The sequence below is a fragment of the Equus caballus genome, chromosome 1 (assembly GCF_041296265.1).
Source record: "Equus caballus isolate H_3958 breed thoroughbred chromosome 1, TB-T2T, whole genome shotgun sequence".
Taxonomy (NCBI): domain Eukaryota; kingdom Metazoa; phylum Chordata; class Mammalia; order Perissodactyla; family Equidae; genus Equus; species Equus caballus.
The window spans coordinates 106,100,226-106,119,103 of NC_091684.1; the positions used below are offsets into that span (position 1 = coordinate 106,100,226).

Consider the following 18,878-nt stretch of genomic DNA (forward strand, 5'->3'; position numbering starts at 1 on the left):
GCATTAAACTCGTCCCAAAGCTGACCTCCCCTGTCTGTCCCTCTCCTTGCACCTGTGGCTGTCAGCACTGGGACCCGTCGCCCCGCCTCTCCCAGGAGTCCAGTCTCCTTTCCCTTCCTGGTTTAAGTATAGCGGAGTGGTTAGGGGCTCAGGGTCTCTAGCCGGACGACCTGGGTTCAAATCCTGGCTCCGAGTGACCTTGGCAGTTAAATCTCTCTGGGCCTCAGTTCCCTCCTCCGTAAAATGAAAAAAATAGGACCTTGTGGCCTTGTGGGGACTAAAGCCCGCCCCGTGGGAGGCCTCATAGACTTCGGTCATTGTCATCAAGGAAGCTTGCAAGAGTTTCCAGGTTGGTACTTATGTCCTGTGTATTTCCCCTCCCATCCATCCTGCACACAGTGCTCAGACATGTCTCTCCTCCTCGCAGAGGAACCTTCATTGGCTCCCTCTTGCCCATCAAGCCTGGTGTTCACTTTGGATACAGTTTAGCTTCTAGTCCACTGCAGCTCTTTGCTCTCTGATTTACTCCTGGCTGTGTGTGAGTGTAGCACACGTGCACGTGCACACACACACACACACATACCCCCCAGAGGCATGTGCACGTGAGCATGCGGGCTGTCGAATGTATTTAGGAAGAGGCGCTGGGCTCAGTGACCCTGTGGCCCTCCTCCCAGCCAAATGGAAGGACCTCTCTTGGCTTTTCTGCTGAGGGAACAATGGTGCTGTCCAGGCCAGGGCCCCCTTGGTCTGGACGGGAAAGAAAACACTCTGTCCAAACAGAGGCATCCTGGGAGGTGGCTGCCGGGATGGCTGTGCTGACAGATGTCAGGATTCTAAGGGAGGGTCCCCCTGTTGGAGGACCAGTCAGAAGCCTGCTTGCCCCTGCAGGCTGCTGGGAACATGCCAGCCTATGCCTCCTGTGGCCCCAGGGCCACTCATTCTAGCCCCACCCTCTAGGGCAGCATCCACATGCCTGACCCTGAGTTGAGTCTGGCTGGCGGGTTCATGATAGCTGAACTCCAGGGCAGGAGGGGTGTTCACACCCCCTTTCAGCTATTGGTGATGGTGGGGGGAGGTCAGCATAGAGAGCCTCACCCTTTCCACTCCCCACCGTGTGGGCCAGAAAGTCCACCTGCGGAGTGCAGGAGAGGGGCTCCTCCTGCTAAGTCCCCTGTTTTTGGTTAACCAGGGCGTTCTAATGGGACCCTTCTTCTGCAAACTCTCCTCTTTCATCCATCACTTACCTCCTCCCCCAAGTTGTGACAACCTCAACTCTTGGACATTACCTTCACAGCTTGGCCAGCGGCTCCGCGCTTCGAGGGGTGGTCCCCAGCCAAGTCTGGATTCAGCCCAATCCTGCAGCAACTCCTCCCTTTGGGCCCAGCCTTTGGAGGGAAAGGGGCGTGTCTTCCTTTAAGGGGCTGGCCCGGCGGGAGCGCGAGGGTTTGTCCGCAATCGCTTCCTTTCTGGCCATTCAAGATCCCCAAATCCGCCTGCTTCCTCGGACCCGGACAGCCCGCGGCCAACAGCGCTCGCGCCGTCGAGGAGCCACCTGGGGACGGTATGTGGGTCGGGGATGGCCGGGTTCCTGGGGCCCCGTGGGGGCCAGGTTTCCTCCCTCCCCACTTTGGGTCTTGTGCAGCCCCCACGCCTCCCTGGGCAAGGTCCGGGAAGCGGGCAGGGGGAATGAGCTGGGCACCAGGGTCGGGGCGGAGCTGGGGTGGGATCGCCGGCGGGGGTGACTGGGGGCGGGTGGGGTGGGTGCGGTGCGGGGGCGCTGGGCCCTGGTGCGCGCCGCCAGGAGGCAGATCCCGAGCGAAACCCGTGGCCTCGGAGACCACCGCCCGGGTGCAGCCACCTTCCCACCGGGGCCGCTGGACTCCTTCCCATCTCCTGTGCGGGTTCTGCCGCCGCCAGCACAGCGCACCGCGCACCGGGCTCTGCCCCGGGGCATCTGTCGGATGCTCGGGGCCACGAGAACTCTGAGAGGGGCTGGGGACCACCCGCGAGGCGGCGGGCGGGCGGACCTGCGCTTCTCGGCCTGTGGCAGTCCGCGCTGGCCGTCCCGGGGCAAACGCCAGAGATGCCCATCGGTTTCAGACCTCGGTCCACTGGGGTTTCTGCCTTAGGAACAGCGAGACCAGAAGGGGCCGAGAGGGCGGAGGGTAGAGCCCTGGATGGGGTCGCTCAGAGAGGAAATAGCGCAAGGCACTCTGTCACCAACTCGCCAGGTGGCCCCGAGCAGCCTGTGACCCAGTCTGGACTGCGGTGTCCAGTGCCTCTGCTCTCTGCAGCAGGGGGAGGTGATGGACCGCGCCTGGCCCCGCTCCCGGGGCCCTGCAGGGCCAGCCGGCCGGGCACGCTGCTAGGAAACACCTTCGCCTTCCACTTTCCGGAGCCGCACGGTTCAAAGGCGCGTGTAAGCCTTGTCTATACAGGGGGCACCGAAGTCAAATTCCACGCTGGGAGGCGGGCTCGAGGAGACCTGGAGGACAATGCTGCCCTCTGCTGGTGTCTGGGGGACTGGCACGGTCGCGTGGCCCTCGGAGGCTTGTCCGGTGGCGCTCCGTCTTCCTCCCAAGTCAGGGTTGGGCTTGTCCCGGTATGTGGAGGGGTCCTGAGGCAAGTGGTGCTGGGAAAAGCAAAGGATGGGAGGTCAGAATAGGTCTAATTTCCACCTATTTACCAAAGATAAAGCCTGGGGTAGTTCACTCACTTCCATGCCCTTGGCCTCGGGTTCCCCAACTGTAAAGAGAAGGCAATGGTGGCTGCTTTCTCTCCCAGGCAATGAGAAGGGAGGAGGATCCGCTGAAATAACGTGAGACTTCACTTTCTAAGTGATTAGTAGTAATCCTAGCTAGTGTTTTTGAGTGCTTGCCCCCTCCATTGCTCTGCAGACATTCTCTCCCTTAATCTTCATGAAAATATTTTCTGGTCGGTACTCTTGTGACCCCCATTTTACAGATGAAAGTGAGGCTCAGTGACTTCTCAATGGCAGACTGTTACTAAGTGGATGGAGCCAGAACCAAATCCAGGTGGCCAATCTGGTTCTGAAATCTGCCGCCATGTTCCTCTGCCAATAATATCAGCTGCTGATTGCTTCGCACTTGCTGTGCGGTCAGGGGCTGGATGTCGTTCATCTGGTGTGATCCTCACCACGGCCCTATAGGGAGGGGGCTGTTGTTATCCCCTTTTTACAGATGAGGAAATGGAGGCACAGACAGGTGGAGTAACTTGCCCAAGGTCACTCTGTAGGATGCAGGTGTGTCCGGCTCTAATGCTGAGCCCAGGTCTGGGTGTCCAGGCAAGGCTCCAGCTGACTTGGGGAGCCACCCACTGCCACGGGGACTGGGCTAGACTCGATCTTGGGCCTTCCAGCTGGTGGCAGGTCTGTGGTGGTCCTGAGAGGGAGCAGAGGCGGTCCATTGCTACACTGCCCTGTGCTTTAGCATAACAGTCAGGGTGGTCCTTGTGCTCAGCCCCCGAGCTTCCCTGTTAGTCTTCTCTGGAGATGGGGAGACTTCTATTCAGAGAGGTCACGTGGCTTGCCCAGGGTCACCCAGCCAGCAGGTCGCAGAGCCTCGATACAAACTCGGCAAGCCTAACTCAGAACCTCAGGCTTGTGTGCTGCCTCCTCTTGGGGGGCTACAGGAGGGGGCCAGCTTCCACCCGGGTGGAGCTCCAGGACACCAGGCTGATCTTTTCTTCAGAGCTCCTTTCGGTTTTCTTGGCGTGCCCCTCCACCCCCAAGGTTGGATGACTGCTGGGCTCGCATCCAGCCAAGAGGGGTGTTGACCTGGTCACACCTCGCCATTGGCGGTAGTGTTCCTAAACTAGAGGAAAGCCAGGGAGCGCCCAGACTGGAGAGGGCCCGGAGGAACAGAGAACAAGGCTGTTTGTAGCTCCAAAGGAGGAGGAGCCAGGCTGAGGACACGCCCCTGACCGGTGGGAGGAGGACAGCCAGAATGATGGGTTTAGAATGTCAGTCAGGCTCCTGATGCTCCTCTGCTGGACACTCTTCGTGTCTTCCCTTCGGTGCCACATCGTGGGGCCTGTGACTGCCCCTCGGACAGCATCTCCTACCACCCTCCCTCTTGCTCCCTGGGCTCCAGCCTCCCTGGACTTCAAGCTATTCCTGCCAAAGGCCTTTGCACTTGCTGTTCCCTCTCTCGGAAAGCTTTTCCCTACCATCTCCAAAGCTCTCATCTTCACCATTGATCCCCTTCTCAGGGACCTTCCTGATCCATCCTGTCTCCAGGAGCACCCTCGTCCCCCGCTTCTTCCACTTCTGTCACGTATGTCGCTTTCACATCTCATACGTCTCCCATCGCGTTTACTGTCCATCTCCCTCACTAGAATGTAAACTCCACGACGACTTCCGGTTTCTGTCCCCCGTGCCTAGAACTGTGCCCCGCACATGGGAGACGCGTTCCCCAGCCCCTTCATCTATCACCTGGGTAACCTTAGCCGAGCAACCTAGCGTCTCTGAACCTCAGTTTCCTTGTCTGTATGACGGGGACAATAATTATGATATTGTGAGTCCCACAGGTGACTACATCCACGAAAGTGCATTGACCAGTGGAACGCAGTCCTTAAATGTGACAGACGGTTGTGAGGGTTGGCTGAAAGAGCTCAGCGGAGAGTCCTGCCTCCTGGCTGTGTGACCTTTGGACCGTTGCTTCACATCTCTGTGCCTCTGTCTGCCTGTGGATTAAATGTGGGAGAGTACAGTTCTCCTTGCTGACAGGGGTGGGGGAGCTCTTGCCAGGACTGAGGAACTGCCAGACATGGAAGCCCTTTAAGATGCAGGGAGCAAGTGTGGGGCCTAGGCTTGAGGTTGTGAGTGGGTGCTGGGGTCCCCGAGGCCGGGAAGGGGTGCCTGGGAGCTTGCTGGGGGATGCTGGAAGGGACCGCAGTCTGTTCTGTCTCAGTGAGTGTTCTGAACTGTGAATTCCCTCATTCATGATGTCAGAACGATGAGGGGACCGTGTCACCGTCATATGGAATCGCATTGGTTCCGTGGTGGGTTCCCAGCACCCTGATGTGTTGGAGGGACCGTGTCGCGATTTCTCACATTTAAAGAGCAAGCTGTAGCAGCGTGTGACTTCCTCAGGACAAATGCCAGCAGTCCTGCAGAACGTGCCTTTCCCTCGCTATCCAAACTCTTATGATACACTGTCCAAAACTCAGGAGCCAGACAGATTTGGGTAACGCACGCAGCATCTCTTCCTGCCGAGTTCCCCCAGCTCCCAGCGTCCAGACTCTTGCCATCCCAACTCAAGGACGCGGTAGCTGTGCTGAGGGAGGCTGCCTGTGTGCTGCTCTACACGCCACGGTTTCTGATAAAAGTGGGAAACGGATGCAGAAGTTGCAAAGACATTTCCCCCATGTTAAAAAAATGATCGAGGGGCCGGCCCAGTGGCGTAGTGGTTAAGTTCACGCGCTCTGCTTCAGTGGCCCTGGGTTCTCAGGTTTGGATCCCTGGCACAGACGTAGCACCGCTCGTCAGGCCATGCTGGCGGCATCCCACATAAAACAGAGGAAGATTGGCACAGACGTTAGCTCAGCAACGATCTTCCTCAAGCAAACAGAGGAAGATTGGAAACAGATGTTAGCCCAGGGCCAATCTTCCTCACACACACACAAAAAAAGATCAAAGAAGATGGTTCACCCTGGGTCAGATTTTTAACTTTGGCCAATCTGGTTTCTGTTAGAATCCAGTGCCCCCAAGGACCTCCGTCTCAAAGGAGGTCGCCCTTGCCACAGCCATGAAGGCTGCAAAGGGCTGATTGACCCTTTGGTGCCACTGTCAGGGGGCCAGTGGGTTTAGTGCCCAGTGGGTGCCACTGTCAGGGGAGAGTTAAAGGGGTTGGTCTTTTTTTGTTAGGGTTGTCCTTGTTTTTGTTAGTCCTCTGCTCACCAAGTTGCGTATAATTTGCAGTCATCTGTCCCAAACTTATTTTTCCCCTAAGCTTGTTTGTTTTTCATGCATGATCCTGCAAAAATCCACTTTTTTTTTTTTTAATACAAAATCACTGGCAGCAGCGCCCGCCTTTGCTCGTTCTGGGGAAGCGCTTTCTTACCGGGGAGCGTCTGCACCGGAAGAGCTGCTGGAAGGGGCTGCAAACGCTGCACACGGAGGCTCTGGGCGCCCCGGGCCAGGGTGGACCCCTGGGGCATCCAGCGCAGCATCAACAACCCTCTGGGCCCTCATTCCACTTCCCTCCTCCTTCTGAATGTGGGACCTCAAGGGAGGAAAGGAAACCAGCTCCAAGCCAGGCCCTGGGCTACCTGCTCCACACACATCACTTCCCTGAATTAGACCCGGTGGTTCCGGGCTTGGGCACTGGAGTGGGTTCAAATCCTCACTCTGCCACTTCCTCGCTGGATGACCTTGGGCATTATTTAATCTCTCTGGGCCTTGGTTTTCCCGTCTGTAAAATGCGGGTACTAATAGGTCCCATCTCAGGGGTGGTGGTGAGGATTAAATGAGATCGTATGTGCTCATGAAACGCAGCTTTAATATTTTTATGCCTATCATAAAGTGGAAGTGAGTTGTTTGTCAGGCCAAGTCAGGCTAAGCTGCGTTCACAAAGGGGACTTGAGATGCGACCTTAAATACCATGGGACTTTGTTTCTCTCTCATGACCTGGTGCAGGTGGGGGAGGGCCAGGGCTGGAGGGGTGGCCCTGCCATTCGATCTGTGGTTTCCATCTCTGAGTCTAACGTGGCTGCTCAGTCGCCAGGAGGTTGGGGCGAAGAATACCAGGGAAAGGTGTCCCTAATTGTTTGAATGGCATGTCCTGCATGGGGCACGTGTTATTTCTGGGCAATGCCATGGGTCAGCCCCGCCCAGCCGCCAGGGAGGCTGGACACACAGCCTTCAGCTGACTGGTCACACGGATCTAGAATTCTGCTACTACAGGAGAAAAGTAGGGCATATTGGGGAGCAATAAGTCGTGGTGAGTTTTACGATCTCTCTTTCACATGTGAGGAAACCTCTCCAGGGTCACACAGCTCGTGAGTGGCGGAGCTGTGATTTGAACCCGGATCCTCCCGTCCCCAATCTCTGCCTTAGGTTGCCTGCCTGTGCCTGGGCTGCCCAGATCCACGTCACCAAGGGGCTTTGTGGGTGTTGCCTGGGGATTCCTCTGGGACAAGAAGCGAGGCCTCAGAGGGCAGTGTCCTCCGCAGGGCACAGCTCGCAGGGCAAGTCTGCGCCTCAGGGTCTCTGCAAAGATGTCAGAGAGAACAGTGGGGTCTACCTCGCCACCTCCTCCACATCCCTAACTTCCTCTCCCGCGGGAGCTCCTGACTGTTCTGGAAACAAGAATGTTTCCTCCACAGTCCTACACCCTTGTAGTCCGATGTTTGTCTTGTCTTTCCCCCTCCCTCCCTCCTCCCCTTTCTCCCTTTCTCTCTCTCTTTCTCTTGTTCCCTCCCCCTTCTGGCTCCTGTGCACAGTCCTTCGTAGGGCCACATACTGACAGTCACAGTAGAGTGGCGGTTCTGGCTTCCGCTTTGGCTGTTTTAAATTACACTCTAAGCGGTTTCCCGCGATGCTGCGTGATGATCATAGTTAGGCTTCTAGATGCCTGCTCTGGCCTTGTTGCCCCACAGCGCCTTCTGGTCCACCCAGGAGGGCTGTTTCTAAGATGTAGGGCTGACCCTGTGGTCCTCCGCTTAAAGCCATTCCTGGCAGCCCAGGGCCTTTGGGACAAAGGACAGGCTGCTGAGCCTGGCACCAAGCCGTCAAACACTGGTCTCGCTGACCCCTTCCCTCCTCTCCCTGGTATCAGCCAGGGCTTGGCAGGAAGCAGAATTCGCCCTAGAAGTTTGCAATAAAGAGAATCCGATGAAGGGATGACTCCTAGAGAGGAGGGTGGATGCAGCAGACAGGGGAGTGGGGGATGCAGGGCCAAGCATGGGCCCTCACTGCCCCCTAGGCCTGGAGGGGACAGGCGAGGAAATGGTGTTACAGAGCCCATGAGAGCGGGTCCTGGGAGAGGAGCCCCCGCTGGAGCCGTGCTCCTGAGGGTCACAGATGTGGCCGAGGCACGAGAGTGAGGACCGGCAGGGAGGAAATAATGCCCTCTCTGCTCTTTCCTCCCCCGCCTGCCCATCTCCTGTGGGTGCCTCCCACTCGCTGAGTCTGGCTGGAAGTCAGAGGGCCAGGGCGCCCGGGAGAAGTGGCACACAGGGGCCAGTGCAGGGCAGATGTGGGGCACCGATGGAGAACTTCCAGCACGGCCTAGCCCGCACGTGCTCTCTTTGGCCTCTGCATCTCTGCGTTTGCTGGGTCCCTGCTGAGCAAACCCCGCTGTCCTGCGCCATCTGGCTCCCTCCTGGACCTCAGTCTAGCTTCCCTGCTCCTTCTCTGCACCCCATCTTTGTGTTCACCACACAGCATGGTGACCCCCAGCCTGTGACTGCCCCCTCCCTGCACGGAGCTCCTCGGAGGCCTGATCCAGCGCTCAGTAGATGGCGATGACCAGGGCGGGGACCCGGGAAGGTGCGTGAGGCACTGGCCTTGGGCACAAACTTAAGGGGGGGAGTGTGTGTGCGCCAAAAAAATTCAGTAATCAAGACATAATATTTTAGTGCAATATTCAAAAAAATCAAATCAACAAACGACAGCCTGTGGAACAGCTATTTTATTTGAGTGTCCACCGAAACCCGAACAGCCCCTCAGAAGTGTTCTACTGTGATGTTTAAATTTTTTTGGACCTTGACCCAAGATACGAAATAAATTTCACATTGTGACCTCCCCACTTCATCCCCACACACCTTTCTGCCAAAACAAAAGCTTCACAATGTAGGCCTCATCCTCCCCAAATACGGATGTGCCCTGGTATTTTCTAGTCTAGTCCAGTCTCTTCCATGCCGTTAAAAAATGCTGCTCACAGCCTTTCAAATTCAAACCTGCAGTTTGAAAAACGTCGATGCTATCGTGTTGTCCTGCTTAATTTCTCCACGTCTCTCTGCTGCCTCGTAAGTCAGGATTTGTTGGCTTGCTCATGGCCATCTTGCCTGTGGGCTGTGGCCCCCGGAGAGCAGGGACCTTGTCTAACTCGTCACTGCTGTCTTCTTGGCTCTTGGGTCACAGAAGATGCTCCATAATACTTGTTGAGCGAGTAGGTGCCGGAGCCCAGGGGTCCCCAGCCCCCACAGTGGGGCTTCTCTAACTGGCTTGTTTTTCTCCTCTTCCCAGTTGGCCCCGGGCCCCAGCCCTGCCCAGGACCCCCGGAGCTGCCGCCATGCATGACACCATGGGGCTGCTGGTCCTGCTGCTGCTCCCGCTGGCCGGCGTCTCCGGGCTGCCCTTCTACAACGGCTTCTATTACTCCAGCAGCCCCGTGGGCAACGGCCATGGCGAAGGTGGGCCGCCTTTTGGGCCCAGCTTGGGCTCCGCCTGCCGGGTGACCGAGACCTCCCCTGGCCCCTGCTGTGACCCAGCAGCCCTCTTCCCATTGGGGACTTTGCATTAGGCCAGGCTCGCTTCTAACACGAGATGCTTGAGTCACTCTGTGTTTGCCAGCTCCACGGACACGGAGCCCAATGTACTTAAGGACGACCACTTGTGCTTTTTATACTTTCCCAACATCCTGCCAGTTTGTCAAGACCGAGCATAAATGTGACCTCCCCTGATCTCCCCAGTGGAAAGGGGTTGGGGTCAGACAGATGTGAGTTTCAGTCTTAATGTTGCCACTTCCTAGCTACGTTGCTTTGGGCAGGTGACATTTTAGTTGGTGGTGGCTGCACACCTACTATGTGCCAGGCAGGCTTCTAGGTGCCTTACCTACATTGTCTCACGTAAACCTCACAAACACCCTGACATGGGCAAGGGTGAGAATAAAACATTTAACATCCAGGGCAGCACGGGCCCTGACCAGGCTCGATGGATGCTGGCTGCCCTCGCAGCCCCAAAAGCAGATACTGTTTATTATTCCATTTTGTAGATGAGGAAACGGAGGCTCAGAGGGTTGAGCCAGGTGCTCAGGGCACACGGATCTTAAGAGGCCACGCTGAAATCTGTCTGTGGAAGGACTGGGAAAATGAGCAATGCCTGGCCCCTCCCCGTCTTGATGTGGGCTCCCTCAAGGCTCTGGGGCAGAAGCCGCTCTCTGCCTCCTCTGGTTCCAGGTGGCTGCCTGCATACCTTGCTGCTGTGTCACTCCAGTCTCTGCCTCCATGGTCACATTGCCCTCTCCTCCTCTGTGGGCAAGTCTCCCTCTGCCTCCTTCTAAAAAGATACTTATGATTGCATTTCGGGCCCATCTGGAAAACCCAGAATACCGCCCCCCATCTCTAGTTCATTGATTTAATGCCATCTACAAAATCCATTTGACTGTAAAAGGTGACACTCCCAGGTTCCAGGGAAGAGGCCCTGGATATTTGGGGGAGCCATTGCTTAGCCTACCACACCCCTTTTCTCCAGAATTGGTTTTGTTGTACAAGCACACTTTAATGAGATTCAAGGAAACTTAAAAACATCAGCTTTCTACCCATCAGTCCACCACTTGACCAGGCCAACTCTTCATTTTTCTCCTTCCCTTTAGTTCCTGAATATATGTGAGCAAAATCACAAATAGTGCCCCCACCCAGGGGAACCACTGCTAACGTTTTAGGTGTATCCTTCCAGCCTTTCATACATGATTAAGAGAATTTCCTTTAGCCTCATACTGTACGTGTAATTTTGTTGTTTCATAGAATACACGTCCGCCAGGTTATTTGACATGGCTGTTTAGTATTTTGTCATATGATTTAGCTAAACATTTTCACTTTATTCAGGTTAAAGCTTCAGACACAACTTTACTAAAGAGCTCTGGGAACACAAAGGGCATTGACACCAAATGACAGCCGGGCTCATGTCTGTTGAGCTCTTTCTCTGTGCCAGGTGTCCCGCCTCACCTGATCTGAGCCTCTCTCAGCCCTCTGTAGGTCCCGTTACTATCCCATGCTACAAAGGAGGAAACCGAGGCTCGATTTCTCTAGACTACGTGTTGTGAAAAGCTGAGACTCAAGCCCATCTTGCCTGCCTCTGGGCCTGTGCTCTCAGACCGCTGTGTCCTGTCATCCAGAGCAGGATCCTCCAGCTTGAGTGACCACAGAGTCACCTGCAGCACTTGTTAGGACACTGATTTCTGGGCGTCACCCCCAGAGCTTCTGAGTCAGCATCGCTGGGTGGGGCCCAACAATGCATTTCTAAAAAGTTCCCAGCGGTGCTGGTGCTGCCGGCCCAGGACCCACTTTGAGAACCGCTGCAGAGGAGCATCTGGTCGTCAGGTGCAGCTCTCGTTCAGCGTGACATGCTCTGTGGGGAGCCTCCTTGTCTATCTCCTGCTGACCCCCCAGGCTGCCCCTCTGCCCCCGCCCTGTGTACCTCCAGGGGCCCGAAGTCCTCACCAGGGTCGTGACACAGTGAGACCGCTGTAGTGGGTCTCAACTAAAGACGAGCCAGCCTGGCCCATGCGCTTGCTTTCTGTGTTGCCTGTTAGGCTCTGGTTTCTTTGTGCCCTTGAGCCCTGAGCACAGTCTCCTCTAGAAGTCCCTGCCTCATCTTACCTGCATTACTAGGAATTCGGGCAGAGTCACGGCGGGCAGTTGGAAGAGAGCGAAGGGCAGGCTGTGCTCTCCTGTGGCCCGTGTCACAGAGAGGGAGACTGGGGGCATCCGGGTCCTAGCCACCCCACCCCCCGTACGGCGGTGCTCTGTCGCCTGCCACATCACATAGCTTTTGCTGCACAACAAACTTCGCGGCTTGAGACAGCAGCCATTTGTTTTGCTCGTGATTCTGTGGGGCAGCATTTGGGCGCGCTCACTGTGCCTGCAGTTGGCGGGCAGGTCGGGGGGGGGGGCTGGTTGGTCTCGGATGGCCCCAGTTGGGACGGCTCCCTGCGCTTTCGTCCTCCAGCAGGTGAGCCCAGGTGTGCTCTGATGGCGGCTGACAAGGTCCCGAAAGTGGAAGCCGCAGGGTCCCCTGGGGCCTGGGCTCAGAACAGGCACAAGGCAGCCGTCACTTCCGCCACGTCCATTTGGTCACAGCAAGTGGCAAGGCCAGCACAGGTTCAAGGGAGGGGGGAGCAGTCGCCTCTTGATGGAAGGAGCTGGATGCAGAGCGTGGATACAGGGAGGCGGGGAGCCTGGCGGGAGCTGGGATGAGATCCCCCTCTGCACCCCCCTCCCCCCCAGGCCTCTTCAACGGAGTGAAGCTGGTGGTGGACACGCCCCAGGGGACTCTGTTCTCCCATCAAGGGGCCAATGTGACCCTGCCCTGCCGCTACCACTACGCGCCGGCCCTGGCCTCCCCCAGGCCCGTGCGCGTCAAATGGTGGAAGCTGTCGGAGAACGGGGCCCCCGAGCAGGACGTGCTGGTGGCCATTGGGCTGAGACACCGCTCCTTCGGAGACTACCAAGGCCGGGTGCGTCTGCGGCGGGACGGGGAGCGCGAGGCGTCGCTGGAGATGCAGGACCTGCGGCTGGAGGACTCCGGGCGCTACCGCTGCGAGGTCATTGACGGGCTGGAAGATGAGAGTGGCCTGGTGGAGCTGGAGCTGCGGGGTGAGACCCTGACGGGGGTGCATGATGCTGGGACCCCGGGGGCCGAGGGGAGAGGGCCCCGGGAAGCATCCAGACCTTTGTGCTTTAAACAGGAAAACATTTAATCTTCAAGACAAACCCATGAGGAAGCTACTGTTACTATCACCCCCATTGTGCAGATGAGGAAACTGAGGCACAGAGAGGTCAAGTAACTTACCTAAGATCACATAGCTCATAAGTGGTGGAGTAGGGATTTGATGCCAGGCAGTCAGTCTCCAGAATCCACTGCCTCTCACTCACACCCCATTCAGAGAGAGGAAAGCAGGAGCTGGTCACACAGCTAATTAGAGACAGAGCTGAGATTCAGGCCGGGTTGGCAGGCAACACAGACGAGTGCCAGGTGATAGGGAGCGGTGGGGACTGGGGCACACTGCCGAGCCCTCGTTCCATCCAAAGGGCCCAGCTGATGATGCCATCCCAGAAGGAGGCCCAACCAGCCAGATTTTCTGATTTGACAGGAGAAGCTGATATTTTTATGTGAACTCTCTGGATTTTTCTGTAAAAATCTCCTATTTAAAAAAAACCTCAGTGCTGTCTAAACCAGTTAGACCCTGCAAGCCAGATCCGTATGTGGGCCCCAGGTGAGGTCTCTAAGTGACTTCTGTTCTCTGTGTCTAGGACGGGAGGTGTGTCCTCATATCTCTCCTGCCTGTTAGGGAGCAGCTTGGGGGGTGGAAAAAGATGACTTGTCTCCATGTCCACCCAATCCCAGCTGTGGCTCCTGGTAAATGCCTCCTCCCCCCAGAGCTCCAGTGCCCTCATGGGTAAACTGAGGAACGAGGGTAGTTCCTCCTTGACCTCCCTCAGAGGAGATGAGGGTCGAATGTGTGTCAAGGCCTAGCTCAATCAATGGCAGACCTTTGCCACCAGCATCCGCTTCCCCAGTCCATGTGGCTTAGATGGTGGCCCAGAGGGGCCACATTTCCCATCCCTGATGTTGGGGATGGTGGGCGCCGGGAGGGAGCCTGTGAGAGTCATTTGTCTACAGGGGACCGGAGAGAAACAGGGAGCCCTCATTCCGTTCCGGGGGTTTCAAAGGAAGGAATTTGGGATGGAACCAGGTGTGAAATAACTCCCCTGCAGACACACACGGGGGTGTGAGCTGATTGTCGAGGCCCACAGACCTCTCTGTGCCCTCGACCTCGCTCCACCCAGGCGGCTGGCTTCCTGCTCCAGAGGAGATTGGGGGTGTGGGGCCCAGGATGGTTCCCGGCCCCTGGCCACAGGGAGGAGCCTCCGAGGACTCCAGGCCCTGCTTCTCAGCCATGCCAGTCCAGGCCGCCAGGTACACCAGTCTCCTTAAGGTTTATCTGATGTGCTAGAGACCAGGTCTCAGGTGTTTAAAAAAACTTTTCATTATAGTAAAATTTCAAACACAAGTGGTGACTTTTGAGAGGACCCTGTGGCCCCTACCAGACCCTGGCACAAGGAGGGGAAGCCCCCAACCCGGGGACCTCCCTGGCCTCAAGCCCCCTTTATTAAGGCCTTTTATGACCCCCTCCTCGTCCCACGGCTTCTAGGGCCTCCCCTTCCCCTGAAAATCGTCTGTCACACTTGGAAAGTTTCTTGTATTCTCCCAAGAAGCTTCCAAATTAATGATGACATAGATGATCAGGCCCCAGCTACTGAGAGCGGGGCTGGGAGCCACACCTGCCCCCAGAGGCAGGTGCTGGAGAGACCGCGCACCCTCACTGGTGTCGTAGTGGGCTCGGCTGTGGGAACAGACCACCACAGCCCAGGGGGCGTAGAAATGACACTTACTGCTCACAGTTCTGGAGGCTGGAAGCCTGAGATCAGGGTGCCAGCCTGGCTGGGGGAGGGCCCTCCTCCGCCTCCCAGATTTCTCACTGTGTCCTCACGTGGTGGAAGGGGCTGGTGCGGGGCTGTCTCTGGGGTCTCCTTTATAAAGGCACTAATCTGAGCACCTCCTGAAGGCCCCGCCTCTGAACACCATCATCTTAGGGGTTAGGATTTCAACACAGGAGTCTGGGGGGACACCCCGAGACCATAGCACTGGGGTTCTCGCAACAGCCCTGGGAATTAGGGATTATTTCCCTTCGATAGTTGGGCACATTAGTTGGCTGATTAATTAATTACCTTAATCAACATTTGCTGAGTCCTGCTGTGTGCCAGCCCAGTTCTAGGAGGGAGGTGTAAAGCAGAGGTCGGCTTGCCTTGCATTTGGATGATGGACAGGAGGTGACAGGCTCGCTGAGCTGCTGAGAGGGACTGTGTGTGTGTGTGTGTTGGGGGAGCATATGTATGTCCCAGTGGACATGGGGGCAGGGCACTGGGGTCTCCAGCCACTGGGCCCCTGCCCACCCCTCCAAGCCCCTCTGTCTTCCCTCCCCAGGTGTGGTCTTCCCTTACCAGCCCCCCCAGGGGCGCTACCAGCTCAACTTCCACGAGGCCCAGCAGGCCTGCGAGGAGCAGGGCGCGGCAGTGGCGTCCTTCGAGCAGCTGTTCCGGGCCTGGGAGGAGGGCCTGGACTGGTGCAACGCGGGCTGGCTGCAGGACGCCTCCGTGCAGTACCCCATCGCGCAGGCCCGGCGGCCCTGTGGAGGCCTGGGCCTGGCCCCTGGCGTGCGCAGCTACGGCTCCCGCCACCGCCGCCTGCACCGCTATGACGTGTTCTGCTTCGCTGCGGCCCTCAGGGGTGAGTGGGACGGCCGGGCCCAGCCCTGCAGGTGGGAGGGCAGCCCCTGGGGGGCTTCTGGACCCCTCCGCCTGCCCTGCCGGCACCTCCTCCTGGAGGTCTGGAGCCCCCGCAGATCTGGAAGCCAGGCTGAGTTTTCAGTGCTCTCCTGCTGCTTCCCACCAATCATTGGTTTATTCATTCATCAAACATTTCCTGAGTGCCTACTACGTGCTGGGGCCGAGACTAGGCTCTGGGCATCAAAGACGCATAAAACACAGCCTCTCTTTATAAAGCGGCTCACTTCATGGGAAGATAAACTAAAAACAGAAATTGGTTCCGTGCCATATCCCCAGCACTTTGAAAAGTGCCTGCCACATAGTGGGTGCTCAGTAAGTGATGGAGCAGATGAGAGATGCTGATCAGTCAAGACTAAGTGGGGCGCCCACCGAGGGTGCAGTTAGGGAAGGGTGGGAGGAGTACAGACATGACTAGGGGACCCCAGCCCCAGGGCAGGCGAGATGGAGCTCTCAGAGATGGGATGAGGAGGGGGACGGTGCCCCTTGAAGTGTCCACTGCAGATGCCGACAGCATGGGCTCCGTTGTCAGGGTTTGGGGCCCGGTTGTAATGTCTGGATGAGCTGGCATAGAAGCAGGCCCTGCTGTCTTCTCCGGCTGCCCCCCTGCTGCCCTGCCCTCATGCCCCACTTGCCTGCAGGGCGGGTGTACTACCTGGAGCACCCCGAGAAGCTGACGCTGGCGGAGGCAAGGGAGGCCTGCCAGGAGGACGGCGCCCAGATCGCCAAGGTGGGCCAGCTCTTTGCCGCCTGGAAGTTCCGTGGCCTGGACCGCTGCGATGCCGGCTGGCTGGCCGATGGCAGCGCCCGCTACCCTGTGGCTCACCCACGTCCCAACTGCGGGTCCCTGGAGCCTGGTGTCCGCAGCTTCGGTTTCCCAGACCCACAGAGCCGAGAGTACGGCGTCTACTGCTACCGGCCGCGCTAGACCTCACGGCTCCTGACTCGCCGCCCCTCCCCTCGCGGGCTGTATTTATTGACTGCTTCATGTTCCCCTTCCAGTTGGGGTGGTTTTCATCTTGTTTTTATACTTGTCAACTTAAAATTTAAAAAAAATTTATTACAATTTTTCGTAAATCCTACAGCTCCCAGATCCTCCCTCTGCTCGGGCGGACACCCCAAGGCTCCCCGCTCCAGGATCCTCCTGCCCCTCTCCTCTGGCCCTTTGAGCCTCGTGGGCTCGAGAGGGCTCCCTGCCGTCACTGAGTCCAGCCGCTCTCCCCGCCCCGGGGGCTGATGCCCGAGGGGACAGTGACATGAGGAGGCAGGTGTGGCTGCCACAGCTGTCCCTTGGCTCCAGACTGGGTGGACAGGGCAGCCAGGGGGCTCTAGAGCTGGGCTGTGGGCCTCGCAGTCTCCTGCCCGCTCCTGCTTCTCTGTGAAGCTGCTGGACCAGATCAGCGACGCTGAGGACCGGGGCTGGGAGCGGGTCCCTGGGCTTCGGTGTGAAATCCTGGGGAAGGGAGAAATTCCCCGCATGCTCCCCTTCTCTCTTGGTCCCAAAGAGTCCGTATTTTGTTCCCGCTTTTCCCGATTTGGGGAGTGGCCCTCAGGTGTGTGTGCTTTCCTTGGACAATAAAGGTGCTAAGCTTCCTTCTTCCATCCCGGCCCTCCTCTCAGTCTCGCTCCGCATCTTGTTCAGTCTTGGGGCCCAGCTCCCTGCCCAGCGGGCATGGTGGGGTCTATTCTATCCTAGGTTTCAGAGGTCACTGGGGTCCGTCCAGTGGGGTGGGCAGGGAAGTCCATGGCCTACACCTTCAGGCTGACTTGGTTCTGGCCTTGCCTGCTCCGTGGCACACCCTGCCTCGAGTGCTAGCCTAGCGGCTGCGGCTCCAGCTTGCTTCCCCACCATCCCCGCTCCTGGGCTCTGTGTCTGCAGGGCCCAGCACAGGAGTGGGAGGTGCCTCTCAGGAGCCGGAGGAGGCTGTGCCCCTCAGAAAATCTCGGAGGCCAGGCATCTCAGGGACCAGCCCTCTCTGTGCCTCACCCTCTGCCCCCCAACCCCCACCCCAGCCTCAGGAAATGGACCAGTTGCCTCTGCACTGGCACACCTCTGCCACTCACTGTCAGTCAGTCAGTTCTTCATGTAGCCCAGTGCTTCTCAAAGTGTGGCCAGCAGCATCAGCATCACTGGGAACTTGTTAGAAATGCAAATTCCTGGGCCCCACCCCAGACCTGCTGAGTCAGAAACCCCGGATTGGGGCCAGTGGTCTGTGTTATCACAAGCCCTTTTGATTTCTGGTGTAGGCTCAAGTTGGAAAACTACTGACATAGTTGTGTTCCCAACTACTCTGTCCATTAATTGACAAATTGTGTGACCATTGAGCCCTGCTATGTGACCATCGCCGCACCCTCCACTCTGGTCCACTCATTCTTTCCAGAGCTGCCAACAACCTGGGCACACGTACGGATTCACGGAGAGATACTCAACCACACACATACACACTGAACTCACACTGGCACATGCTAACCAACACACAGACGTGTTCACACACACAGACTCAACGCCCACTGAGCAACTCTGATGAGGGGGTGGTGCCAACCTGCCTCCTCCAGAGAGGCCGGTGGAGGAGGCCACCAGGCACGCACTTCCGGCCTGACTCCAGGTTGTGGGGGAATCCATAAACAATCGAAACCATCTTCAGTGATGTCCTAGAGCCTACTTAAAAGCAGGATGCCCAGACATTTTTGCCAGTGGCCAGCCAACCAACTTACCCCAAAATGTGTAAGCAAGAGTCACTGTTTCCAGGCGGGCTGCGATTTTTTTTTGTTCTCCTAAATCCTGATATTGCCTCTGTTCTTGGGCTCACACTACCAACCGACTCCTTCTGTGTGAGCGACAGCGTGATATCAAAGAACAAACTCTGCAAGGTGGCCACGTGTCTCCCTGGAGCTGTCCTTCGACAGTGTGCTGCCCACAAATCCACACGCAGCACCCATTGACTGACACACACATGCACACACACGCACGGAGCAGAGAATCCATCAAACGCATCAGCACCCCCGTAAAAATAAAGCACAACGCGTGTGACTGCCCCCAGGCTTTCTGAACAGGCCCAGATTCACACCAATTTACGGCCATTTGATCAAAACATGTCCCCACTGCCCCCATTTCTAAAAGCCACTTCAGTAGCCTCTGGACGGTGGCTGCCTTCTCTTTCAATCAAAAAAAGAAGGGAAAAGAAAAGAAACAGATCTCTTCCAATGTCTTTATTATTATAATTATCATAATCTTCAGTTTTCAAAAAATATAAATAGGTGCTCGGAACCCTGGTGCCCGCACGGTCCCGGGGGGTGGGGTGGGGGGGAGGGGAGAGGGTGAGGGGGCGCTCCCGCTGGGAAGGAAGTGCCCCCACCCAGCCCTGCCGAGAGCCACACCTGCTAGGGTGGCAGACAGCCCCGGGGGAGAGGACGCTGGAAGAGGGACCCTTGGAGGGAAGCAGATCCCCACGCATCAGAAGACCCCTGGATGGCTCGCTCCTGCCCACTCACCCTCGGCCGGAACCCACCCGCTCTCCCCCCACCCCCGGCTTCTCCCCGACAGGGATGGTGTGGCTTCTCCTGCT

General features: G+C 57.3%; 1 protein-coding gene across 1 annotated transcript; it reads left to right on the forward strand.

The window, feature by feature from the left end:
* The first annotated feature begins 1,102 nt into the window (after positions 1–1,102).
* HAPLN3 (hyaluronan and proteoglycan link protein 3) lies at positions 1,103–16,914 on the forward strand. The gene is made up of 5 exons (XM_023650253.2): positions 1,103–1,561; positions 9,212–9,378; positions 12,193–12,561; positions 14,954–15,256; positions 15,954–16,914. The coding sequence occupies exons 2-5, from the start codon at positions 9,258–9,260 to the stop codon at positions 16,238–16,240; spliced, it is 1,080 nt and encodes a 359-aa protein (XP_023506021.1). The 5' UTR covers positions 1,103–1,561; positions 9,212–9,257; the 3' UTR covers positions 16,241–16,914.
* Positions 16,915–18,878: the final 1,964 nt, after the last annotated feature.

What these genes read in the sequence shown, in the direction of transcription:
- HAPLN3 (XM_023650253.2), top strand. Translation starts at nt 9,258, where the DNA reads ATGCATGACACCATGGGGCTGCTGGTCCTGCTGCTGCTCCCGCTGGCC. An exon ending in GGGCAACGGCCATGGCGAAG is followed by an intron (nt 9,379 to 12,192) that starts GTGGGCCGCCTT and finishes CCTCCCCCCCAG; the next exon opens with GCCTCTTCAACGGAGTGAAG. An exon ending in CTTCGCTGCGGCCCTCAGGG is followed by an intron (nt 15,257 to 15,953) that starts GTGAGTGGGACG and finishes ACTTGCCTGCAG; the next exon opens with GGCGGGTGTACTACCTGGAG.